This window comes from Cloeon dipterum, chromosome 2 (genome assembly GCF_949628265.1).
Source record: "Cloeon dipterum chromosome 2, ieCloDipt1.1, whole genome shotgun sequence".
Lineage (NCBI taxonomy): Eukaryota > Metazoa > Arthropoda > Insecta > Ephemeroptera > Baetidae > Cloeon > Cloeon dipterum.
In genome coordinates, this window is record NC_088787.1 from 19108596 (window position 1) to 19136135 (window position 27540).

Sequence of the window (27540 nt, forward strand, 5' to 3'; positions counted from 1 at the left end):
AACTCGACCAATCAGAGTCAGCCTTTAGCCTAACCTCCAACCCGGTGCTAGCAGTCGTTTCGACCAGGAATCAGCAGGGCTCTGTCTTGTCCTGTCTTTCCCGTAGGAAATCTCATTTTCTGCATCAGCTTTTCGACAATCGTGAGTAAAACATCCCTGTTAATTACCTTTTTCGTGATATTGAGCAGTACGTGTCGATAATGCCTGTTTTACGAGTAAAGCCAGACAAAGGAATCGGTGCAAAATGTCTCGCACGTGTGTTTCTGCTTTCTTGTATAAATCAATAAAATGTACGTGGGACTTCCGCTTAGCAAGGAGAATTATTTTGATGACAGCACCCTTCTGACGTTCGAAATCAAGTCTATTGCAAATTCCGCGGTGAATTCCCAAGAATCTGAGGTTGCTCTTTGCACTTAGTGGTCTGAAAGCTGCGAACCCGGCTTTACAAACTTGTGGCTTTCCGCAGCGCTTTTGAGCTTAAATGGCGCCTCTTTTTCATCAATGCACTGCAATAACCGGCATTGCGGTTTTCTTCTCAATCCAATATACTATTTCCGTTACGACCCTCTCATTTTGAAATTCGAGAAAATCGTCTGTATTGTCAGTATTAGAAACTATCAAATGCCCGAATATGATTTGGCGCCCACAAGACCATAAATTCATCTCATTGAAGACTAGAGAGAGGAGGAGGGGAGTGGCCCACCTCCTATTCATCTGTTAATTATCACTTGTCTCGATGTCATGAGAGCCTGATACTGATAAAAGCTGAAAAACGATGGGGTGGCGAAATAAAAGTTGCAAAATACAGGCGGAAAGTTCTCGCAGTTTTTCGAGATGATGCATTTTTCAGAAAAAAATTATTCTCAACAAACTTTGAGCTAGATAAAAACAGTAAAAGCACCTCACTGTTTCAGTTTGCTATTTATTTTCGTAATCTTTATAGCATACACACAAGTAATTATATCAAATATACTATGGATGGAAATAAATACAAATCAAAAGTGCTAACCAGGAAAGTCGGATGAATTCCGGTCACGTGTCTCATTCAAAACCTAAACGGGCGACTGAAACACACATAATAAATGGCGATTAATTATCGACATGTCAAAGTGTCGCGTTGTCTGATTGAAGAAAGTTAAGTGCGCGTGTCAATAGGCGCGAAGCAAATTAATAAGGCCCCGGCAATATTAGATCAATTCAACCTTCACCAAAGTCACAAACAAAATTCTGTCATTTACTCTACCCTTAATTTTCAGTGAAATTAACTCTCTGCTCATGTTTTATTCTTCAAACCTTAAATAAATTTAGCGAAACATGTTTGTTCTTGTTAATTTCTGGCGAAAAGTAGGGTGATTGACTGCACTGCAATTCGTTAGGCGTGCAACGTGCAAGGTTAAGTGCCTAACAGGTGACAATTTATTTCTCCGCTAATAATAGTAATATCACGGTCCCTGGTGCGCGCGTGGTATTTGTTGCGCGGTATCGTGAGTGCAGAAACGCGTGGATGTTGAGTTGAATTTCTGATTAACAGGTCGCGAGTGCAAAGTTTACCACACGAGTCAACTCTTTGTTAGTCCGAGTGGCACACTTTGGCCAGTTTTTTCAAATCAAATCGTGATTTTATTAATCTGTTTGTGCGACGGACGGTGTTGACTTAAATTTGGACTACTTGATAAATAAGTCGCGGGGAAGCAAAGGAATGTAAAGTGGCTCGGTTGAATCATCGGACTTAAGTGAATTTTCCGTGCTCAACAAACGGATCAACTCGGATAACGTGGAACTCTTTTTCAAGCCTTGTAGAAAATTAGCTTCTGGTGAGTTCCACCTTTTTTTAAAAGAACCAACAACTTGTGAAATTGCTATTATTTGCAAATGCGTTGTTCAGTGTTAGCAGTTTTGTAATTCTCAGGTGTCACTTTCCACAAACCGCCCTTCACAGTGCCCCCCACCAACGGAATGCAAATCAGGACAACGCAAGGCACAAATTTTTTTCCGCTTTCGACATGGCAGACAAGACATTTTCATTTCGGGTGACCACTCGTCTTGAAATCCTCTGTGTGTTTGCGTTTTTTTTTAATTCAGTGCATTACTCCCCGCTGGAAGGGAAATGTGATACATAGACATTGCATTCCCGCTTGTACACACACACACACACACACACACATGTCGCCGGCAGTCGTTGAAAATCGAGAATTCCTTCTGAGAGCGAGCGAGTTGAGCTGAGCGAGCTTGTTTCCTCTGCGCTCGCTTTTTGCTCACAGGCGCTCGAGATAAGGTTACAAGGCTGCTGCTCCGCGGGAATAACAAAAAGCGGCAGGAAAAAGGACAAACTGGCGGCTGGAGAGTTCCACTCAACTCGAACCTTATTAATTTTATTGTATGCGATGCTTGACTGTTCTTCGTTCTGGAGGTGCACGGTGCTCACGACACGAGGGGATTTCGTGACTGCGCTCAAGCTCATTCTTATTCATAACCCCGCACACGACCAGACGGTTATTTTTGGATAGGGATATTTTTCTAGACACTGGTATTTTTTAGAGTGCTGATAAATCATTTAACAACTTTTAGTGGAAAAGGGTAAATTATAAATCATATTGAAAAATACTCTTATTCTACCAGTTTTCCTCTTTTTAATCAAGATCGAGGACCAATTTAACACCATTTTTACTAAAAAAATACCTTGATATAAATGCAAAATCGATTGATCGACCAATTATTATGCTTCAAACTGTTAGGAACCTAGTAGCCTAGAGGTGAAGTACCTCTTAGGATTAGACGCAGGGGAAACCATTGAATTTGTGTAGCCTTTCCTGATGTGAACCACACACTGTAAGGAAATTTTCTATTTGCTGATTTTAGCGACTTATGATAAGAAATAGCCAAAAATTTCAATATTGATTTAAAAATAGTTTTTGCTCAATTTGGCCGAAATTTGGTTTGTTCAATGAAACATTTCGATCAAGAGACCCACAAAAATTTAACTTTTTGAACGAGTTTAAACACATTTTAAAATTGGCCTTGAAAATAAATCGCGTTATTCCTAGGGTGACTTACAATTAGTCGTATTTTTCGTCTAAAATCCCGCTTTTCTCGAGACGCACTAACTGGTTCACACACCAATGGATGTCTTACTCTCTACCGTCGAGCAGCGTCCTGTCACAAGGGTCGGTAGTTACCCTCTCTCGGTCATAAATCGACATTGGTATAATTGTTGTTTATACAAACAGCCAGATGTGTGCATCGGATTCGGTTCTTTAAAATTTAACCGCGGTTGGTTTATGAATTTCTGCTTTAAAAATACAAAACGAGCAAAAGGGTAAAAGTACTATCGTATGGATACATCTGACCGCCGTCCTAAATAAATAGATCTCTCTTACGGATGCACGTTGACAAATTATCGTTCCACCTTTTTTCAGTCTTTCACTTTTCCAAGATAAATGATTTTCTTCTGGCTGGCCAAGTTGTGTTATTTTTATATATCCGGTCGCCACAGATGTTCATTAATCATTGCACAAGTATTGAGTTTGGTTTCTCATTTGATTCTTCTAATCAACTCAATTACCTATCCATATTCTATTATTTTTTACGAAAATTTTTTTATGCCTGCCAAAATAGCATAGGGATATTACAAGGTTTAAATTCAAATATCTATCAAATCAATTCCAATGGTGACTGAAAAGAATAGGCTATTTCAAGCGGAGAAATTTAAACGAGGTGAGGAAATTGGCGCAGCAGGCGAACACTTTTGGGTCTGTCATTTCGGCACAAAGTGGTGATTTGGGAAACGCCATTCGCTTCAGTGGCGCAGTCAAAACAAATCAACGAGATGGTGATGGCCGAAAAAGAAGATTAGTTGGTGGAGCAGCGACTTTTTTTCTGGGTCCAGCCAGCCCTGACGGCAATTAAGTCATTAGCGTGCGGGTGCGGCCCTGAACCGGAATATCGCGGCATTTAAACATACGTGCGCATGCAAATTGGCGCGTTGTCGTCGTCGACGTCGCACTCTGATCTACCCACTTAAGGAATGTCTGGATGGCGTCACCGTCCAAAAGAGCGCCATTCATTCGCAGATCGATCCTTTTCACACGTGTAAAGCCAAAGGACAACCGGTTCGTTTGCAAAATTGAAAATCCGTCGCGGGAAAACGCAGCTCGTGCGGAATTTATGGCGCCTGTCTCTCTCCCGCTGCGGACTGCCGGTACTATTTCTAGTTTTCCCACACAAAATCTTGTGCTCTCACATGGAAACATCTAGAAGGAATTATTTGTCCAGATTTCACAACGTTTAAACGCAAAAACTTTTTTTCTTTCGGAAATAGCAAATGATCTGATTAGATTGCAAAATGATGAGGCGAACACCTGTTAAATTAGCTTGGCACCTGCCACTTGGCGGCCGGCCATTCGCGAAAATGGTCCACCGAAATGAGTGAAACCTAAATGCGGTTCTGAGAGCATTAATTAGTCCTTGAGTAAAGGCAAAAACTAAAAACCGGCTCAATGCGATGCTACTATCAGTGAACGTAAATGTAGTGGGGAGTAATTTCATGTACGACTGGCTTGGTTTCAAACACAGTGACTCTTTATTAACCGGTATTATATTGCACGCCTTGAAGTAGCAGCTTTGAACACGAAAAAGACACGCAGACAGCTTTTTATGACACCAAACGTGCTTAAATTTATAGAATGAATGGAATAAAACTCTTTGATCCTCCGGACTCAGCGACTCTCTCTTACACTGCTAATACTACTACATACTTGCTATGGAAGCGTTGAACCCTTAGTGTTACATTTTTAGTTATTTTGTTTCTTATTGTGGCTTGATAATGATAAGAGACATTATTAGAACATAAAACTAAACAGAGCAAGTCAGCACTGATATTATAAAAGCAAACAATTTTTCTGTGTCAGTAACACTGGATAAAATTGTTTTTATTATTGCAAAGTATTTTTTATGTTGCATGAAAAAGAGTTAGCCCTATTTCTCTTACATTATCAAATATTTTTATTCGCATGAAGCACTTGAAGAGAATAAAAATATTCTAAAATATTTAAAGATGAAAACTGTTTGATTACGATAGATAAATGGGAAAGTTATCCTTGTTTGCTTCTTTTTTCATACTCTTAAGAAATTTTCAAGTAATGTGCTCTTTATTTGAGAGAAACCCCATTTTCTTAATATGGGAGGTTACAAATTGAGTGCAATATCAGACACTCCCTACTTGTTTACAAACTTTCGCAAATAAAAAATGCCATCTTTAAAACTAAAAGAGTCACCACTTTTCTGTATGTTTGACAAGCTGAAACGACTACATTTAAAAATGAGCCTGAGTGTCGCGTGTCGAATATATCACGAGTCCTCTCCTCGCTCGTATTGCGCGAATGCTCAAGCTGCTGGCGAGCATAAATTCTGCCGATTGCCGTGGGTGTATGACCCCGACGAGCCAAATTGGCCGCCTGTGCAGGTATTGGTGAACCGAGGCACCGCGCGGCCTTACATCATTTGAAATTCCGCCAAAGTGGTTGACAGACAGAGCCGCAGGCGAACAATTTGAGTATCGAAGGCACGAGGAAGATGTGCATTTTTTGCGAGAGAGAGAGAGAGAGAGAGAGAAGGTTAAATTTAGACGTTGATGACTTGGGGGTTTCTGCTTTAATTTTCACGGAAGTGAAGGGGTGATTACTGTCCCTTTTGCGAAATGAGTTGGCTGTTGAAAATGAACTGTGACTCAGGTTTACGTTTAACATGTGTGGCAATAGATGTGAGGGATTTTAAATATTTCTTGTAGCTAGGTTAACAACCTTAAAGTAGAGCTTAACAGGCCAACAATGAAGTAGATTTTTTTCCATTGTTGACTCTTGCGAGAAGTGGTTCATTGTAAGAATGATAGACACAGGATACGACAATCAACTTTGATCCTAGTTACTCGCCATTCGCCATTTGCGAACAATAGCAAAGTAACTACAGTCCAAGTCGATTGTCGTATCCCGTGTCTACCATCGAGTCTATTGTTTGTGGAACTTACTTAGTTAGCATCCGTTTTCTCTTCAATGTGCAATAACGAAATCAGGACCAAGGAGCAGTTGAATTCCAGATTTTGCCAAATTTATCGGACAATTAATCGATTTGTCAATGATTTTTCGCTTGATTTCGATTTCATTTGTCAAAATCTTTCGAACAGTGTGCGATTTATTGGGTAAATTTTACTTTTGGCGAAAAATCTTGGTTTTTAATGGGGAGATAGTGTTCGCAGCTTATTTAGCATGCAACCGTTACAGCCGATTTTCTCAGAAATTTAAACGACAAACCTGAGAAAATTTGAGCCCCTTCCCAATTTTTAAAGAGTATTTCAAGTAAAGGTGGAAAATATTTTTCTGGAAATCTTTAATTTAAACTGGGATTTCCGTATTTCCCAATATGAGAAATTTTTATTGAAATTGGCTAATTTACTGCTGAGATATTGCTACAAAAAAAATCAAGTATCCAGACATCCAGAGTTAAATCTACATCGGATTAGAGGCTGTGTACGGTTTTGAATTGTCCCCTTTTCTCTTATCGGTTGTTAAGGCCAAAACCGAAGGACAATGGAATGAATGGTCACCTGACCTCTCACCCGTTTGTGCCGACTGAGTACTTCCTTATCTAATTTCAACGTACCAAAGGTCTTGCTTTTAAAATAACCATCAAAATTGAATCCCGGAATTTCCGCATCTGCTCAAATTTGGTTGACATTGACAACTTTGTTGCACAGCTAAAATAATATTTGTTTTTTTTATCATCATTTCAATTAAGAAATACAGCAAAGCATCAAAAAAAAAATAAAAAAAATAAGAAATACTTAAACTTAGATGGTCTTCGTCACCGTTTTTATTTCGGAGCAGCGGCTGCTCGAATGGATCAAAATGTAGCAAATTCGTGATTTGTCACACGGCGAATGAGAGGCACATGATCGGTGGTTGGGTGGCTAATTAATCGTCTGCTCGAACTAGGTCGGAGGGGGCTACGTCTTAGGCGCCTGCCAAACGGGTTCACTTGGTTATTCTCGGCACGCGTACAAATCCCTCCCCGAGGGGGCTGTGGCTCCCTCTCCGCGCGGCTCGCCCCGCCGCCTCACCGCTCACACACACACATGTTGCGCGCCTACCGCCGCCGCTGTCAGTCTGCCTCAAAAGCGCTACGCACACACTTCCTCCCGTACCTTCCGAAGGGTGGCTCTCGGCTCTCTCTGCACTTTGTTACCACAACATGGAACTGAGTAAATCCTTGTTTCGTCAAATGGTCAGCGGCCCAGTCACTAACGCGGTGCTCAGCAGGGTCAACGCCGGCGTCGGTCAAGGTAAAATCGCTTTATTTTGTTTTTTGGTTTTTTTAGTATCTTTGCCGAATTTCATGGTCCGTGCTTAATGCTATTTGCGCAAAGAGTTGTCATCCTCGCTGTTAGCTAAGCGAATTATGCATCAGATGTCGATTCCGAGAAGCCATTGGTTTGTTTCTCTCTGTCAATATTTGATTTCTTTTTGCTGGCTAGAACGAAATTGCAAAGTAGTGAGTTTACTTCGAGGCCGTCCTCACCTGAAACGCAATTCAGCGGGATCTTTCGTTGCTTTTTTTCTGCCGTGCCAAAAATGATGATTTTAAGCTAAACGGAAACTTAAGTAAAATAAATTCCAAGACTTTCCTTGAACGATAAAAATTGTGGTAGTCAGTGCGGGAAAAATAAAAAGGCGCGAAAAGCACCAGTATAATGTTCTCTCGTCCGCATACTCCGCACCTGGCTCCTCCACACGCCGGCATCATTGCTGGAAAAGCAAACATCATCTACGGTGACACGAGCCAAAATCAACTCATCCTCCAGCAGTTTCTGCATATTTATTTTCGGACCACGCGATGGGGCAAAACGCCAAAAAAAGTAATATTTTTTATTGTTCCTCGTGCATGTATAGGCCAGCGTGGGAGTTTGGCGCGCATTTCAGCCCAAACTCAGGCGCCATCTCCGCGCCATCTTCTCGACAGAGATGGCGCCTTCTTCCGCTTCTTCTCTTATCACTCCTGCTTATCAAAAAGCAATCGTTAAAATTGTGAACTGAGTGATTTGCCGCTTCGCCACTTCCACTGGCGCCTTCGGTGCTGTTCGCCAGTATTAAATCACGTCTCCTTGTTACTTGTCATTACTTTTCTCTTAGAGGGATCACATGTTTTAAAGAATCCTCTTTTTTGCTTTCAAATTATTTCATTGCTGCATGCTAGGAGGAGCCAAGGTTCAAAATTTTAATTGGATTGCTTCCGCTTGAAAAATCGACTTGCTAGATTTGTACCATGTGATCTTATCTTAAAAAACCTGCCAAGCTTAATCGACTGCTTTTTAACTTTGAACTCGATTTCAATTTTTTAAACAATTTCATATGGGCCAGTCAATTTAAATTATTAAAATTTTAACAAACTTTCCGCAATATGATTTTTAATAATGGTGGGGAACTAACAATATTTTGAAGAAAAAACTTGGATACAGCTATTATGTACATTTATTTAACGACTAGTGGTTTTTAATCTTTATAATGATGATGAACTACTTTTTTGCAAGCTTTACTTTGGCTTATATCATCCGTGCGACTGCTTTAGTAGTGTAAAAAACTGTCATTATCTGATTCTCTAATTACTGCTCCACAAGATTTATTGTGGGTTCCCCCCCCCCACAAACTCGTTGCGCACGAGTTTTGCGGCGATTCAAGGAAATTATTTCACACGAAAGATGATAGCTGGCATGAATTACGTCATGCGGCGATGTAATTCCAGCGGAGATCATGACAAGTTGGCGTGCACATCTACACAGTCGCATAAACACGATGTGTGGATGTAGATGTTGGCGACCGCTGCTCAATCGCGCCCAGCATTGAAACCAAAATGATAATTTTCCTAGAAGGATGAGTAATCTGCTGGTTACGCAACGTTGCTTAAATTTTTTACCTCACCCTGATACTTCAACATTACACATCGTAATTGATTTTTTTTACTACTGGCTTGTTGACATTTTTGGTCGCGTATGGCAATTATCATCGCCCGACGATCAGGGACCGAACAAGTGGCATTGAATAAATTGCTTGCAAATTAGTGCAGTGCTGGCCAAAACAGTGGTGTTTCGTCAGCTGACACATCAGTGGACACTTCACAGAATTACGCAAGTGTCCTGAGCTTGCTCCTTTTAATTAATATAGAAACGAGCGCCGTAATGACGTCTGTCGTCGAGATCAATCGCGTGCCACTGGGCTTAAACGGAAAACCAAAAAGCTATTTTAAGAAAATTCATGGTTGTTGCAGTGAAATGTGCAAAAGTGAAACTTTATTACTATTTGCTCCATGTCGTAAAAACTCTGAGCGCAGTAATAAATGTATAATATCACGGCCGCATTATTGAAATTGAAAAAAAAATGTAATCAGATTTAACATGTGCGTTGTATTATTGTTGTAAGGCTAGCAGTTCTATTTTTGTAGTGTATTAGAGCAGGGTAATAGTGATTCTTTATCTTTGTCCATGCAAAATTATCTATCTACATATCGCAACATGGAAACTATTATTATGACAAGGTTTCCAAGCACCAAGAAGTGCTTCGGTAATTTTCAATTTAAAATCATGTTCCTGTTTGAAGATTCACACGACCCATCGCAAACCTGTTTGAAATAAAGTACTCAGTTGAAAACCTCGTGATCTCTTTTCGGCTCAAAGGAAAATCAGAAAATGCAAAGTAGACGCAAATTCTCGGCAAAGGTAGTAAATAAATTGCAGCTTTACTTGCTATTACGGTTCAGTACACAAGGTTTTATTTGCGTCTCGTCAAGTGTGCTATTCAAACAAAGTAAATCACTGGGTAGAGTAATCGCATTGTTTTAACTAAAAGCTAATCCCGCCCCTGCGCGAAGAGTGACGATTCGATCGAAAGTGTTGTCTGCGTCTCGCGGCGTAAAAAGAAAACGTAGAGGGGGCACAACAAAACTGAAATGCACCTTTGGCGGCTGGCCAGGGCGATTTACACGCGCCGCCGGTGTGACAGAGCGAGCAAGTGACCGAAAAGAAGTTCATGCCCTCGCATTTTACGGCCTCGAATCGGCGCCAAGTTTTATAACGGGCAATTTTTGGACTTTTAGTGCGAAATTAAAGTAGAATTTAATTGGGCCCGTAATAGCAGCACACTTCTCACCGCAACACGTGTTGAACTGATGTTGTTTGCATCTCCTCTATGTGCATATACTTCATGCTGCTGAAATTGGCTTATTTGCGAGTCGTACTCCTGCTAATTGCACGAAGTTATTTAAAAATTATATGGGATAACTCTAAAAAAATTTCTAAATGTGGAAGGAACAAGACAATAATGTTTTTAGAAAAGTCAGATATTAAATTGTAAGACCTCTATGTTATTTTAGCAGGTATAAAATAAATTTTCACAATACAAAATAAAATGGATAGGTTATTTAGTTAATTTGAAGGAAAAAAATTAGAAACCAAACTATTTGGCTGTACAATGATAAGTGAACATCCTTGGCAACCACAGGAATAGAAAAAACAACTTTGACAGCCAAAAGAAAATCATTTTTCCTGGTAATGTGAAAAGACCGTGAGAACGACTTCCAAATGTGCATCCCTTAAGGAAGAATATTTTTGTTGTACGACCACAGGCATACATACAATAATAGTGCTTTACCCGGAAACGCTCTATTTTTTTTTTTTTTCTAGAAGAAATTCAGAAAATTGACTGACTGTAAATATGAAAGAACCTAATTCGACGCGCACATCTGTTTTTTTTAGAGACAAGATAAACAAATGTAGGACATCCATTAGTGAGTAAACCAATGAGTGCATCTAGCAAAATATTACAATTCAATTATTGGCTAATTTTTACAAACTAAATTCAATAAATTTTGTGGACGCGCAAGAGAGAAGGTCGGCGTCCGAGGAGCAGGCAACCCTAAAACACCGCCAGGGAGCGGAGCAAGAAGATGACCAGCAGCTTCTTGTCTCTTATTTGATGCGATCATTAATGAATTGCCAGAAGTACGCTATTGAAGTTGCATGATCTGAGAGAGTTGGATTAAGACGCGGATGTGCGCTATTTTCATTATTTAGTCTGTTCTTACATAACAAGCTAATCAGATGTAATTGTTGTGCCAGACGTACATGGTAAAATTTATTACCAAGGAAAAGTTTGCATAAAATCATTAAGTGCTGAGGAAGTTGAATGCAAAATGACTCACACGCTCTTAGTTGTTTGAACCCGTTTAGTCCTGTTTAGCCGGTTCACCTGGCCAGAGAATTCAATATTTTTGCGTGACGTCAGTTATTTGGACGCGATAATCGGCGTTAATAGGCGCCAATGAGTGCGCACTTATTTTTCCTCCGATCGGCCGCCAGATCGATCGTAGTGGGATGTTTTTTGTTTGCACGCAACTTTATGTAACGACCGAGTTCGATCGTGTTGTTTTTATTTGCTTTGCTACCGACCCTGTTAGCCGTTCTAATGAGGAAATAATATGCGCGCGGGCCATAAGCTCTAATCAACACCAACCAACTTGTTTTCCAATTGCTTTTGAAAATTTTTTCACTCTCAGATGGTGAAACAGCACGCTCTTAGAGAAGCAAACAGCCATGTTGTTTTCTCTTGCGAAGGGGAAATAGGTTTGAAACAAAGTTTGCTTCTTTCAAAGTATAAAAATTATTTTCTTAAGTGCATGTTTTGCGTTAATGTGCAATTTATGTGCGCAAGTAACAATAGTAACTGCACTGTCAGCAGCAACTTGTGTTATCAGTTTTTAACTGCTCGTTATATTGTTAATAAGAATTTTTTCTTTATCGCAATGTTCGTGAAGCCCCTCTACATTGACGTAATACCCGGATGGAATGACGAAGATTACTCAATGAAGAGTGAAAAAATTGGTTAATGTAGTGACCGAAAAACATGGTCCCTTTTGACGCTACTAAAAGAATTTTCCAATCTTATTTTTGTTTTTATAAAAAATTGAAACGTTAAGAATCTACAGAAATTCTTAACTCAATGAAACATGAACCGTAACGTATTAACTATTGTTAGGCAACACATTTTCATCACATGCAAGAAAGATTTTGTTTCATATCCTGAATGTTTTTTTATTTTCATGGATCACTGCTTAAAATTTAAGTAGGGTCGTTTCACAGAAAGATTGCGTCTGGGGAAAATAAGCCCATCGTCTTAACTCTCTTATAATACCTTTTGAATTCATTCTGGGGATTACCCCCGAATACCAAAGTGGGGATTGGGGAGGGAATTTTTTACCCTTCAGTCGACAGTCGTCGAGTCACAAACCATCCATCACCATCAGATCCGGGTAGGACAAAGAGCTTATATATCTTTAGGTATTTATATTCTATTAAGCAAGGACACACATTTCACAGCAATCAAAAACTTAAATAAGTAATTTTCTACTTTACTTTGGCAACTAGATACTGAGGATTTCATTTTACGAATTTTCCGCTCAAATTTTTTAAAGATAGGCCTAGTTTGCCAGGTTTGGGCTTGTAAAATTTTAAGATAGCCCATTTGAATTAATTTCCTCGACGTCTAGCTCAAGGCTGCTGATATTCTTCGAAAGTAAAATTTGCTAACTCGATTCACCTTTCGCACTCACAAACACGTCACCGGAGGTGTGTTCGCCTGCGTATTAAGATGTCCGTGTGCAAATCCACATTGGCGGATGTCAGCAGGGAGTCCTGTTTTATGTAGCACACTTAGCTTTAATATTTTTTGCGCCCGGTGAGATAACATCGCGAAAACCACACCCTCGTGTCAATGCGCTCGCGTTGTCTAGCTTATCTCGCCTTCATTTGGTGTGTATAAATTTATTTAGAGCGACATTCATTGCGAGCTTTTATTCCGTCACTGGCGTTAATCCACGCAGGTTGTCGGGTTGTCGCCTTCCAGCACAAAAGGAGGAGATAAAAAAGGTATAAAAACTGCAAATGGGGTGTCATTTATTTTGCTCTTCGGTGACAAGTCTCTATTTCGAGCGACGCCACCAAACAGAGTAGGGCCTTCCTGTTTGTGTGTTGTGTCGCCCAAAGAAAGGGAAACAAAAGTGCCGTCACGTCTGCTTCCAGCACGCTGCTCCAATTTCGATGCCGTCTAAATATTTACGTTCTGCGCACTTTATTGCTGGCGTTTGAAGGTCAAATTCAGGCTCTAATGCTGATGAGATTAGCCGTGGAGGAGTTTTATTAGGATCGGATTAAATTTTGTTACAAATTCTCTTCTGGAAGATCTACTTAATGACCCTCCACAAATATTGTATATTATAAATTTATTGTATTTATTGTTTAATGATTTATTTATTTAAATTTTTTCATGAAATTTCAAATATATTGGGGAAATGTGGACTTAAGATTTAATTATAAAAATCATGTGGAAAAACCAACACATCATAAACTTATCAACGAAGAAATAAATAATTAATTTCTCGATAAGACACGCTAGTGCCTTCTTTAAGTTGAAAGCTAAGCTTAATCTCGTTCTTGTTGTTTCAGATGTCTGCCAGCAATAACGTGCAATTACGGTGCTGCGCTCGCGTGGACCGACAACTGGTGTCCTAGCCAGGGCTTCAAGTTCGCCCAACGCAACTCGTCAGGGCCTCCACACCCCCACACATCTCAATAGTCAATCTTCAAGTGCAACCAATCAGAGGCGAACACACTTCTTTTCCTTTTCCTTCCCAAAACTGTAAGTGACACATTCGATTTCATGAATTCAGGATGCTGCGGCGGCAATACAGGCTTGGCACTGGACCCACCACGTGTCGCAACGCGTTCTGTCTTCATTCGCTCGATTTGAAATCGGATCTGGCGGCGCACTCGCTTTGGCGAGCCCGAAGGCCTCTCGTCCAAATGAACCAGAGCTGCGAATTTCTCGCCTGTCTCTCGAGGTTTGCGTCTTCCTCATGGGTTCAAATCATTTTGTTTTGATCGCATTTCGCTGATGACGTCTTGTGCAAGCTTGCGTGCTCTCATCTGCTAGAAATAAATCACCGACTCCAAAGGCGCAAACGCTTTGCTTTGACCGGATCCAAAGACTGAAAGTAGAAATGCGTTAATTAATTACCACATTAATTAACGCTTTATTTGCATTGCCTACGTCTGCACCAGCTGGTGTGTCGATTTTTAGAAAGTTTGCAGTAAACAGCATCTGTACACGCTCGCCAAAGTACTTTTCTTCTGTGTCGGAGTTCTGAAATTAAAATTTTCCTCGAATGCAAATGTTATTGCGTCCTCGAGCGAGAGTGTTTATTGTTTGAAAGTGATTACTTCCTCGGTTGCTTTGTCGCCAGAGCGATTTGCTGACTGACAGCCCCGGCGGATCGGACACATCTGCCTCGGCCTTGTGCTTGGGCGCTGTATTTGCATGTTGATCAAAGACAATTGCGTGCCCCGCACCTGACGGACCGAATCGAGGAGCAATAACAAGCGTAATGTTTCACACCGCGTGCTGTTTGTTTGTTCTCACTCTTTGTCTGTCTTTTTATGTTTGTCAACCGCTGTCACTTCCACTTCAGCCCGACAGTGCAGCCGCGCGTTCTATCTGTGTCAGCCAGATTCGCCTTATTCGCTCGAGTCTCCACCACACCAAGTTTTATCGAACTAAATTGAGACAAAATGGTGGATTTTAGTTCCTAATTAACACTGAAATTATATTTCGGTGATTTAACTTTCATGGACTAGACGCTTGATTGAATTAGCTCTTTAGTTTTGTTATTTATTATTTATTAAATGGGTATGGCGTTTAATTTTTAATGCCATTTTGTAACGTAGCATTCATTCATGTCTTACACCGTGTTACTAATTAATTTTCAAAACAAAGGCTTGACAGCTGTACGCCACTCATCTGCCAAATTTTACAGCTCTCGCACCATCCTGCCAAGTGGTTAAGAGGATTAAGTTTGATTTATGTCATTTTTCAGAGCTTGAATTATGAAGTAACCATTTAAAGTTGTTACGCGCGACGAGACTCAATTCAAATTGACGCAAGGCGAATGAGCAATCTCAGTCTAGTCAACATGCGCGCCTCCACCGACGCTTTGCATGTGCACTATCGCACTTTATCACACAAAAATCGATCGAGTTTTGACTATTTATACAAACCGCCGACGTATTGATCGCCCGTTTTCACTAGCACACGTTGCAAACCCCAACAGAGATTGCAGCTGCCGATCAATGCTCTCGCGGCACCCTGGCTGGGACGCATTATTTTTTGCCCTGCGCTTTATATGGGTCATGATCAGGCGTGCTGGGCGCCGGGCGCGTGTTTATTGGCAAATGATCAATAGCTGCTGGCGCGACGCTTCAATTCGCTGTGGTGACATTTTGCCGTTCCGTCAACCCACCCACCGTCCACCCCCTTACCAATATGAGGATTCTGAATACGATCTTAACGAGTTCTGGGTGCACTGCTTTGCTTTTGTAATCAGTTTGGTATCACATATGGAAAGAGGAAATCAAGGTTCTAAGTTCGAAAAGGAGTGCTTTTCGCATCCTAAAATTTACGGTTGAAATGTTTAAATATTTCTATACTTTGTAGATTCGATTCATTCACATATTTCGTTTTTCTATAATGGCTTCATTTGTTATAATCATAGCATTGCATTGTACTGCAATGTCGTGCATTGCATAGTCACTTATAGAAAATTGTGCGAAAACAAACTGAATTTATTACATCAGTTGAACCCTTGGTTTGAAACTGAAGTAGCAACAATTAATCAAGCAGTTATCACTAGTTTTTGTTTGTTTGAGCCTTTAATTACACAACCGTGCGGTGAGATATCATTCATTGTGCCTGTGCATACATTATTTACCAATTTCGTAATTGCAATAATTCGTCATTTCTCCTTCGTATGCTGCTCTTTTCATTCCTGGCCAAAAGTTGGAACTATAATTCAAAGTGACAAACCGCTCTCCATTGTCTTTGTTTGCACTTTGAAGTTCGTGGCTGAACGGGGAGTTGGCCACTTTTGGACACGAAGCCAGCGCGTCCTTGGCCTGATACTCGCGGCGCGAAAAGTGAATCTGCAACCCTCAAGGCCGAGCTTATGTGTTACCCTCGGTGCAATTGCGCAAATAGCTGACATTTTTATCTTCTAATCTCGCTACTTTCCATTACGAAGCACCAGCTAATCCGATCTCCGGTTAATTACCCCGCCATCGACCATGTGCCGCTTGCTGACATAACATATCTTAACAGATTAGTTTTGTGTCATTCCTTTTGCAAATCGTTCCGATCGAACCTTTGTACCCATAGAGATCACGAATAGAGTTTTTTGTGGTCTCGTTTTTGCTCTATTTGATATTCAAAGCGCTGTCAACAGTGAGCGTTGGTGATAAAAATTTTCAAAGAGCCACTAGAATCTTCTAGAGCGGGATCCCGCCACTCAGCACACACTCTCAGCACCGTTTATCCACCCTTTGTTCGTGGTGCAAAGTAGGTCATTCAATTAACCCAGCAGCGAAACAGGCCAGTAGTCTTGTTCGTGCTGCGAACAAGGGAAGCGAATGCACAACAATTGTCGACAATGTATCTTGGAGCTGTAAAATAAAACGACAACGGTGAAAGGACAACGCTTAATCATCCCCCTTCCGCATGTAGTGCGAGGGTGGTTGGCGCCAAGAGAGTGCACCCAAGGCTAGCCTTCGTCTGCCCGTCCTTTTTACTCCTCAGCTGGAAAAGTTCTGGAACCCGTCGGGGGGTTGAAGGGGTGGGCCAATCGATGGCGCGGCGCCGCCGCCGTCGCCGACTGAACAGCGAGCGGGCAAAACACCACAACCGAGTTTGCGGTGGTCCGGCGAGCATGGTGTCAGCATCCGTCGTTATCAGTTATAGTTGCTGGAAAGAGAAGTCTTCTACGCTCGTCGAGTGGAGGGGCACCCCTTAGCCGGTATAAAAAGGCAATGTGCGGTGGTGTTGTTTTGGCATCATGTCGTTAATGGCCGATCGGCGGGACAACACCGAGCACCGCACCAGCGGCTTGTGACCATCTGGCCATACTCCTGTCAATGGCCAAAAATTAGCGCCTCGTCCTGCGGCGTGTGTGAGTGTGTCAGTGCGAGCAAATAACACCCGCGCGCGTATAAAAGGCCGAACGCAATGTCGCACCTGCTCAACTGAAATTTGACCGGCGAACCGACTGATTGTGTGCTCTCCGACCTACTTGCCCAAAGCGAGACGCGACGATGGCTGCTCGCTACTCCGGATCCAGGAGAATTTTCCTTGTGATACTGCTACTGTCCGCCTGCTGCTGTGATACGGTCCGATGCTCACTTTCGACGCCGGCACCTGTCTTGGTGACCGCGTGGTGCCAGGACGTTGCCTGGGTTGTCATCCTCGGCTTTCTGGTCGCTTTCTTCCTCGCGTTCGGCACGGGCGCCAACGACGTCGCAAACACGTTCGGCACTTCGGTCGGCTCCGGGGTCATCTCCCTGAAGAACGCCTGTATTGTCGCCACGATATTCGAAATTCTCGGTGCAGCCCTCATCGGTGAGTCTCTCAAACCGTGTTCTCCGTTCTTGTTTCAGGTCCGTCAGCAGCAGTAGTGCCCGAGTTTCGCAGCCTTCTGCCTGATGACTCTATTTTAAAACCCCTCGCGTGCCATTCAGCTCAATTTCAGTATTTTCTCTCTCTCTCTCTCTTCCGCTATTTTTTCTCTACACGTAATGCCGACTGTGATAACTCCCGTAATTGTAAGCTGTTTTAGTTTGTAATATCATGAAGAGTGAGCGTGCAATCTAGACACAAGTTCTTTTTTTTAAATTTTGCATATTTAGTTTTTCTCTCGTAACTATCGCAAAAAAAAAATCCAAAATGATTGCACCCGAGTCACCCGAAGTTATGTGGATTCTGATCCTTGGATTTGTGGTCGCGTTCGTTTTGGCCTTCGGCATCGGTGCTAACGATGTGGCCAACTCTTTCGGTACGTCCGTCGGTTCCCGCGTACTTACCGTCAGGCAGGCCTGCATCCTCGGCACTATCTTCGAGATCGCTGGCTCCGTGCTAATTGGTAAGTTTGGTGTTGATGCAAATGCAAATCAAACATGAACTGTACACCGGACTTTCTTGATTTTATGACTGGAACATTAGTTTACATCCTGTCCTTGTTGTTCTTTGGCGAACTGGTTTCATTCAGATTATCAAAGTAAAAAAAAGTTTTTATTTATTTGCCTTCATATTAATTGCGAAAGAGGAATAAGCGTGACCTCCGTAAAATCAGTAGTTGTCATTTTAAAACCGAGGAGGCTCGATCGTCATTAATTAGTCTGATAATTGAGTGTGGATTCCAATGCGGACAAAATTTATGGAACTGATCAACGCCGCCTCGGCCGTATGGCGTCTACATCCGTGACCTTCTAGCCATCCGAAACCCACGTGCTCGCCGCCGCTAAAAATAAGCGGCTTGTGGTGAAAATTGGCGCGCGCGTGCTCTCTCATCGCGTCTAGCTTTTAAATTAGTCTCTCTATTTTTTGGACTCCCGCGGATTACGTAATGTTGCGAAAAGCCCCGCTAGCAATAGATACCATATGTGTGCCAGCAGCCCGCGCGAGTGACGCAACGTGCCCAATTCCCTTGCCCTATTATCGATTCGCGCGGATGCCCCTCCGCGCGTCGCACTCACTTGTGCCAGACTGGCGGCGCCGAGTCCGCTGCACGCAGCCTCCATCCACCGCGGTCTGCTTAGCAAATTGCGGTAGCGCAAATCCGCACAGCATGTAGAATGTCTGCCTGCATCCCTCGGTCGACATTGGAAAAAAGGAATGCAGACAAAGAAAATAATTAGCCTCGGGCTTCTTGGCTCTAAAGTGGAGATTTATTTGCGTCTTTATTTATTCTTTAGCAATTTATCCCTGATTAGCCCAACTGAAAATGAACGTGGAAAATAAAACATAAATTCTGTTCCCTTGTTGTTTATCATAACAGAACATTCACATTAGTAAGATAAACACTTCTGTTCAACAAGGAGTTTAGTTAGTGGCAAAACAAAACGGATTTTCCATTAAAAAATAGCTCTGCCTATAGAGTTTCGCTTTCTCTTTTTTATCCTTGCATGAAACTCATCAAAAAGAGAACAACAACTGAAGGCTAAAATTAAGTGGAATTGTTTTGTTTCAATTCGTGGCGCAAAATTGAAACGCACATGTGGCGAGAGCGAGGTTTTAAAACAAGAACATCGAGCCTCAGGGGATCCAAAGGTGGTGATAGCTTAAAATAACTCACAAACCTTATCTGGTATATTATTAAATTTCTATTTATTTACGATATATTTGAGAACTTAAATTTCGCATAATGTTCTTTCTTTTTTCTGTTAAAAATGAGGTAAAATTAAACGGCTGATGCTCTTGTTTGATAAAATTTCAGCACCCCCCCCCTCCCCTCACAAACTTTTGATGTTTGCAGACTTCTCATTATTAGTTAGCTGCGTGATTCATAAATTTATAGCTGTTGCCAGAGTGTATAAACCCGGGGAAATGAGATAAAAGCGACTCCCGTACTTAATGAAAATTGCGCACTTCGCAGCCCCCGCCGCTCCTCTTTTTCATTCGCACAGAGTTCAAGGTGGCGGCTCTGCCATTGGTGCACACCTTCTTTTTTGCCTCCGCATTTCGGCAGCAGCGTGACGGCCGCTTTTACAACCGCACACGCCGCTAGAGAGAGATAAAATTGAATTTAAAAAAATCAGGCGACGCGTTGGGATCCGCCCTCCGGCTGCCCACCACCACCCTGCTCACGTAGGCTCCGCGAGTTCGATAACCAAACGGTCAAAGGTCGCGGCCGCGCTTCTGCTGACTGCCGTCCACACGAGTGTGCGTCGGGCCGGTTTTGTGCCGCCTACAGCACGACACACATTTTTGAAAGATAAAGAGGATTGTTCTCGCGGCCGTCGAGAACCTTCGGGTCAACGTGGTTCACGTGGGCTCTAGAAAGAATATCATCGTGATTTGAAAAAAAAAATTTTGTTCGTACGTATTTGATCGATCGCCGGCCATTGCGGTTAAAGAGGCAAAGAGTATGACAGCTTATTTAGGTGGTAGGCAACCTGCGCATCACCAATGCCAAGAAGTTGCATAATCCTTTGAAAATCAGATCGAGTTTTTATAATGGGGCATGATAGAAGAAAATAATCTGAAAAGTTTAATTTAACAAAAGAATCGTGTCATTCTTTATTTTAAAATGATAAATTTACAAAAGGTAAAATCACACAATAATTCCATGTAGTTTTATTTACGATCGAGGATCTAGAAATGGGCAAACCAAAATTTGTCATTTTACGTCCTTATGTTAAGAATTGTGTCGTAAAATGGTTGTGCGTGTTTCAGGCTACAAAGTGTCGGATACAATGCGGAAAGGAATACTGGACGTCGACCAGTACCACGGTCATGAAAAGGAGCTCATGATGGGCTGCCTCTCGGCGCTGGGTATGTCCCGACGACACTGCTTAGTGGCAGAATCTAATTTTTTTGAGTGCTCCAGCTGGCAGCGCTGTCTGGCTGATCGTCGCCACCTACTTCAAGCTGCCCATCTCGGGCACACACAGCATCGTCGGCGCCACAGTTGGCTTCTCCTTGGTGGCCCGTGGCACGGGTGGAATCTCGTGGAGCAAGCTCCTCACCATCGGTATTACTATGTCAATACGCTGTGTTTGCTTTTCTTCTAAATTGGAATTTAGTTGCTTCATGGTTCGTGTCCCCGGTGCTGTCCGGCACGATGTCGCTGGCCCTGTTCGTGCTGATCCGGCGCTTCATCATCAGCCGACCTAGACCGCTCATACCTGGACTCAGGGCTCTGCCCCTGATCTATGGCATCACCATCATTGTGAACGTCTTCTCTATTTTCCATGATGGGCCCAAGCGTAAGCGTGTTCCTGTTCATTTGGGTTAAAATTTAAAATTTCTTTCTTTCCAGTTCTCCACTTCGATCGTATTCCATTGTGGGGCTCAATCGTGGCAAGTTTGGCCATTGGTGTGACCGTGTCATTGATCGTGCAATGCTTTGTCGTGCCCTATCTCCGTAAAAGTATAATCGGTAAGTATTTCGTGGATCGAATTTTATGTTAAAAACAAAAACCATGCGAAATCAATAAAATGCTCCAAACTTGAGGTTAAATACACACCTGTGTTGTCCTGAAATGAAAGGAAAAGAAATATTCCAAAAGTGCTTGCTTGTTGGTTGAGCTCTCTGTATGTTAGTCTGCTTTAAACTATGTCGGGACATTCCAGAGATTTTTCCAAATTGAAAGCATGACCTAATTGTAACAAATCAAATGATTGGCCAAACCCTGGATTAGTTTGATTGGAGCCTCTCTAGATTTGCATGGCTTCTAATGGCAGCTGGATAATTTTTGGCCCCTTTCAGAGCACACAACGAAAGAGTGCGAGGGTCAGGTGAAGTTCACTTTCGGAGAGTCTGCAGGTAAGTCAATTATCCAAAAAAAGAGAGGACTGTTTGTCTTAGTTTGTTGGCTTTTGCGTTTGACCCTTTTGTCTTCCCACTCCCCTACTCTTTGTGATTTAAACGTGTTCTGAATTCATAGACGCCCCAATTTTAGATTCGTCTCGGGACCATAGTCCGCAGCAGAGCAAGAACATCTCCGTCGAGGATATGGGCCGACTCGGAGTGATCACCGAAAACATCGAAATCACCGCACTCAGCCCCAATGAACTCAAATCCAACGGCAACGCCAAGGGCACAAACGGCTTCATCATTGGTGACAAAGTAGTTGCCAGGGTGAGTGTGTTTCCCATTCAAAGTAAAACTCATATTGAATAAGCTCTGCGATGTAGATTGGAGAAAACGGAGACATGCCAGTGCCACAGTTGCAAGGAGGCCTCAACTCTGGCAATGTCACCCCAGCCTACGGTCTTTCTCCCAACAGCAGCGCAGTTCCTCTCATCAGAGAACGGGTGCCAGCCAACCAGGTATGACGCAGAATAAAATTCCTATTTATTTTTTTCCTACTGCCCAGAGCTACAGAAAATTCCCCCTATTTCTAGATATTATTTTTGTTTCAAAATTTTGCCAGGATTTCTTTTAAGTGGTTTGACATATTTAACAAAAATCATCCCATTGTAGGGGATGGGCAAAGGCAAATGAAGAATATCTTAAGGTTGATAGACATTTATTAAAATTTTAAATACAACCCAGGCATTTAAATATGTGACTTAAGTCTGACCATTTAATCCAGCCAAAAATGGAATCGTAAAAAATTATTTAAAAATCTCCAGGACCCTGAAGCTGCAAATGGCAATCTGCCCAACAGCAACGCTGTTGTCCAAGACACTCCAGAAGTTAGCCGGCTCTTTTCATTCCTGCAAATCCTCACGGCAACTTTTGGTTCCTTTGCTCACGGCGGAAACGACGTCAGGTAAATCAAATTAGCATCAAACCCCTACAAAAATCTCTACAACTTTTTTTTTAGCAACGCCATCGGTCCTCTAGTGGCGCTTTGGATGATTTTCAAAGATGGCGCAGTGCACCAAAACTCCGAGACCCCGATTAGTATCCTCTTCTACGGAGGCATCGGCATTTCACTCGGCCTCTGGATCTGGGGCAGGCGGGTCATCCAGACAATTGGAGAAGACTTGGCAGCCATCACTCCTTCAACGTAAGCCAGCCGGCTGTTTCTCAAGCGCACAGAAGAATTAATAATTTGTATTCTGCCCCTATAGTGGTTTCACCATTGAGATAGGAGCCGCATTTACAGTTCTGCTGGCCTCAAAAATTGGCTTGCCAATCAGCACAACCCACTGCAAAGTGGGGTCCGTCGTGTTTGTCGGATGGGCGTCATCAGACCCTGACAAGAGAGGTGTTGACTGGAAGCTCTTTAGGTATTGTGACACTTTAAATAGAAATTGAAAATTAAAAATTTTCTTTCCATGTAAAATGTAAGCCACATTTGCAAGGTTTTAGCTACACAGGTTTTCCCTAATCTATTATTTTTGCCAAAAGAAAACTAGTTTTGCTGCCTGACTAGCGGTGTACTAAGTTCCCGGTAAAACAAGGACACGCAGAGTTCAAATATTAAAATTAATACATGACACCTGCTCGCAGCGAGAAGACATGCTGAAAAGTAGCAAATAAAACAAAAATTAAATTAAATCCTTTGCAATAAATCAATATGAGAGATTTCATAATTTCTTTTTAATCTTACGTTATCAAGGAAATTGTTTTTTTTTCACTTTTTTTCCATCCTTTAACAATTTTAGGTTATTGGAACACTCTTTAAATAAAAAACTCCCGCTCTAATGTCAGTTTTTGCTCAAAAATTTGATAAGTTATTTTTGAGTCAAATATCGCATTATATTTTAATTTCTATTCTTTACACGATCTCACATGATTGCAGGAACATCATTTTCGCCTGGGTGGTGACGCTTCCAGTAGCGGGCTCGTTGAGTGCTGCTTGCATGTACCTGCTGACAACGTTTGCTATGTAAACGCCGGCCGGTTGGATGAAGTGCAGCATAAAACAATAAAACCACGGAGACTTAAGACATGATGGGGAAGTGCAACAGAGGGGAGAATGTATCTTAATTTTTTAATATTACATTTATTTTCTAGAAATTAAAATTATATTACAATTTAAAAATTAATTGACTCACGGTGTTGAGCCAGGCTCTCGATTGGCTGGCTCGATAGAAGAAGTAACTTTAAATAAGCAATAGATCATCATTTAAGAAATCATGTCGCGCGCATTATGATTGTGTATCACAAAGAGCAACACAAGAATAACACACACACACACACACACACACACTTTCTTTTTATATAATAAACATACTACATTAGTTGTGTTTTTTATGTTTTAATTTTTTTAGAAGAATGGAATGATGAAATAGCAATTTTTATTTATGTATCTTCAGTAAACTTGACAAAGTTTCATTTATTTATCTCATGATATGTTAACGCAAGGAATGTGTAAGTTAATCATCGGACATGTTGTCATTTAATTTATTGCAAGAACGAAATTATACAGTTGCTGGCAATTTAACAATTCAAACTTGGCACGCGAAAAATTAAAGAAGTTGTACACTTCAGCATTGAATTTTCAATGTCTTACTGTTAAAATTAGAGCTGGTTAAGACTGCAAAAAGTGGGTGATTCTCAGCCAAATTTTAAATTGATCTAACTTTGACAAACGCGTGAAAAGGTCCAACAAAAATTTGGCTGGAAATTAACCTTGAAACACAATTGTCTGTAATATTTTTAAGACGGACTTCTGCACCACAGGGTAGCATTTGATTTGGTAATTTCGCCAGTGGAAAATGTATTCTGAAACTCATCTCTTTCAAAAGCAACACATCCTTTATTTAACTTTGGAGATCAAAATTCTGAATTGAGACCAAAAGAATGAGGCTTGCCGAAAAATGAATAATATTTTCCTACTTCCTCAACGCGCAGTTTTCACAAAGATAATTAGCTAACGACTCAAACACATAACCAATGTAATGGTAGTAAGAGTAAATTTGTGTAGCTCCAGTTACATAATGTTAGTTGAAGAGTCGATGTACTGCAAGCACTCCTTTAAACTCGGCTTTTTAGGCAGTAAAGAAAAGGCGCTAAATTGATATGCTGGTTTTTTCTGAGTGAGGTTTACCAGTTGTTCGATTAAATTTAGGTAATCCGAAAAACAGTTTAGAGCAAGAACAGACAGCCCTCAAATTTATTATCCTGTAGTTGTGGTACAGAATGTTCTACATTATCAGTCCAATGTGCTGCACAAATTGTGCTTTTTCATGTGCTTTATGAAATTCACTGTAATAATAATTACTGTTCATGTATAAATCCTGAAATTTCAAAAAGAGTTTTGAATTCAATTTAATAAGTGACAACAAGCGGCCAAACTGTATATTGATTGGCATAATTTGGTGAATAAAATTTTCTGATGATCCATAATTTGTATTAAAAAAATTCTGGCCCTATTGGAAATTCAAGTAAAAAAAGCAGTTTTATTTTTAAATATCTTCGTTTTATTATTGGAATTTAATTCATAGTGACAAAAAGAGTCAGCAATATTTTAATCACAACATTTCTCTGAAACCACGGGTTCATATAAAAAATGTAGATAACTGTGCAAAATTGATAAATAATTATTAAAAAATAAATTTTTGAAATCGAGATACATCTCATTGATCACACTTAAAAAACTCAGCCAAATGACTATAATAGCCTGGCTCTTTTGCAATTGACACTATGACGTGTTTTAGAGTAGTCACCCTGCTGGTCAACAATAAACAAAATGTGATTAAGGCAAGCTTTCCTCTTCACAGTTATTAGTATTAATTATAGCTTCATTCTCATTGGCAAGACTCAGCAAAGCAATATTTAAATTTTATTCGCATAAGAGTTATTGCTTTTTTAAATTTAAAATAATAACACTGCGCATTGAAACAATTGTATTGAAATCTTCAGTAAATAATTTGAACCAATTACTCGATGATGCAACAATATTTAAGACAACCATTCATTTTTTCGGGGTGTACCGTGTTCATCTCGTCTAAAACACTTTTACAAAAGACAAACGAAATTCTTTGTTTATCCAGAGGAGCAGAGAAAACCACCCGATCGAGTATTCACAAATTATTCTCCAGTTCGCACATTTGATCTATAGAGGCATCACGCCATGAACTCGTTTTTATCTCCGGCTTAGCACATCCCATGAGCTATGAGTCTGTGTCAGGTTCCATTTACACAGCCGAGCGGGTAACACTCGGTCAGAATGGACGCAAAGCAGGTTATTGTGAAAGAGATATGGTCTCTGAAGACGGAGACAGTGAGAGACGCGATGTGAAGCCATCTGAATTACTGGAATTGGAGATTGCCCATCAGAGGGGAGACTGGCTGCTAAATAAGGGATCTATAAAAAACCTTCTACGTCTCATAAATATTGAAGTATAAGTGCCTAATACAAATTCTTACAAGACGAATAAAATACTTCAAATTACCAAGCGACCCATGAAATCCAAATCCATCAAATCTACATTATTCAAGTGTTGAGACTCAGGCACTTTATCCTAAATAGAAAAAAAATGGGTTACGCTGCGCAATAGTATACTAAGAATTTTTTATCACCTCTTCAAGTTCAAGTTGAGGTAAGGAAAATTTTTTAGTGAAGAGCAACTCCCAAAATCTGCATTTTGGAATCTTCACGCGCAGTTGACCATGGCACCATGGCTCGTGCGGCTGCAGAGATAAAAATATTCATTTCTTTACCAAAAACAGAACATTTATTCAAATATATGTGTAGAATTGCAAAGAGTTGTTATTGTTATGAAAAATGAAAAAATATTTTTCAATAAATTGTCCACATTGATATTAATTTTTATATTATTTTGTTTAAAAAGCCCCCATACCAGTATATTATTTCCAATTTTATTTTTATTGCGGCGAGAGGCTACCATGCACACGTAATAAAAATCGTTTTGGCGAATTTTATCTGGGAATATTTTTAGTAGCGAGCGACTTTGCAAAAATAAAAAAGGGTATATACGGCTCAATTAACATATCCTCTTAAAGAATATCAAAATTAAATTTCAAGCACCACTCAAGTTTTCAAGTAATTTTCATGGAAAACATTAGATGTAACAGAGATAATTTTTAGTATCTTAATAAAAATTACTGCGCTCGGAAAGGTTAAAATATCGCTCGATCGGTGTAAAAATTTGACTTGTGATATTTTGGGCCACTCCACTCATAAAGAAATAATTTTTCAATAATAAAACCTCTAACTTTACTGAAAAGCACTACTTATTATTCCGCACTAGTTTCACCAAAGACCGAAAATTCTAACAATAGTCGAATTTTTCCAAAATTTCTTGCGCTTTTTGCGTGAAATGTGATCTTTTAGAGGTTAAATTCGGAAAAATTAATGCGGAAAACCCCAAAACTGGTGTTTTTCAGCTGGTTTTATGCGCAAAAAACCAGTGGTGCATTTTGGCTCATTGCAACCCTGGAGATGAGTTTAATTATGGGTAGTTTTTGCCAATCTGATGGTTAAATAGAACCCAAAATGTGGGGTTGCATAAAATAATGAAATTTGAAAATTTGCAATTTTTTACGAGTTTTGAAGTGGAAAAAATTATCACTAAGAAATTAATTGCAAAGCTCACATTTGACATGGGACATCTTTTGAACACGTTTTCTAAATTTCAAAATCGTATTTAAAAAAAATAATTATGTTTCAAGAAATATTTTTTAAATTAAATAAACATAAAAATATTCATATTTTGGAAAAAGATTAAATGCGTGAATTTGCGGGATAACAGAAAACTGCAAAACCTAGTGGGGTTTTCTCAGGGTCGCAAAAACACGCACTTGTCCAGAAAAACCAATAACAACATCGTAAAAAACTTATTATAGTATTTTTCCCGAAATTTTGCGCATTTTTTTCAAAATTTGAATATTTTTTTAATGAAAATGAAAATTTGTAGATTTGTATATATATATATATATAATTATTATTATATTATTATTTAATTATTATTTATTATATTATTA

General features: G+C 40.5%; 1 protein-coding gene and 1 long non-coding RNA gene across 4 annotated transcripts in view; one reads left to right on the top strand and one right to left on the bottom strand.

Annotated features, from left to right (window-relative positions):
• Positions 1 to 25003, top strand: NaPi-III (Na[+]-dependent inorganic phosphate cotransporter type III). Of its 3 annotated transcripts, XM_065481495.1 has the most exons (14): positions 1 to 141; positions 13541 to 13733; positions 17573 to 18054; positions 20367 to 20465; positions 20521 to 20664; positions 20717 to 20899; positions 20953 to 21072; positions 21403 to 21459; positions 21596 to 21774; positions 21831 to 21965; positions 22272 to 22411; positions 22466 to 22651; positions 22716 to 22874; positions 23390 to 25003. In XM_065481495.1, exons 3-14 carry the CDS (start codon positions 17859 to 17861, stop codon positions 23478 to 23480), a joined length of 1689 nt encoding a protein of 562 aa, XP_065337567.1. In that variant the 5' UTR covers positions 1 to 141; positions 13541 to 13733; positions 17573 to 17858; the 3' UTR covers positions 23481 to 25003. The 3 variants fall into 3 exon arrangements, with proteins under 3 accessions (XP_065337567.1, XP_065337566.1, XP_065337564.1); XM_065481492.1 differs by lacking the exons at positions 1 to 141; positions 13541 to 13733; positions 17573 to 18054 and adding an exon at positions 16986 to 17534; XM_065481494.1 differs by lacking the exons at positions 1 to 141; positions 13541 to 13733; positions 17573 to 18054; positions 21403 to 21459 and adding an exon at positions 16985 to 17534.
• The window catches only part of LOC135938020 (uncharacterized), a 6078-nt gene continuing 2370 nt past the window's right edge, over positions 23833 to 27540 (bottom strand). The window contains exons 2-3 of the long non-coding RNA XR_010574591.1: positions 26116 to 26226; positions 23833 to 26057 (exon numbers count right to left, since the gene is read on the bottom strand). This is a non-coding gene — a long non-coding RNA (uncharacterized LOC135938020). The remainder of the gene's footprint in view (positions 26058 to 26115; positions 26227 to 27540) is intronic.

What these genes read in the sequence shown, in the direction of transcription:
- NaPi-III (XM_065481492.1), top strand. Translation starts at nt 17,231, where the DNA reads ATGGCTGCTCGCTACTCCGGATCCAGGAGAATTTTCCTTGTGATACTG. An exon ending in CACGGCGGAAACGACGTCAG is followed by an intron (nt 22,412 to 22,465) that starts GTAAATCAAATT and finishes CTTTTTTTTTAG; the next exon opens with CAACGCCATCGGTCCTCTAG. An exon ending in GCAGCCATCACTCCTTCAAC is followed by an intron (nt 22,652 to 22,715) that starts GTAAGCCAGCCG and finishes CTGCCCCTATAG; the next exon opens with TGGTTTCACCATTGAGATAG.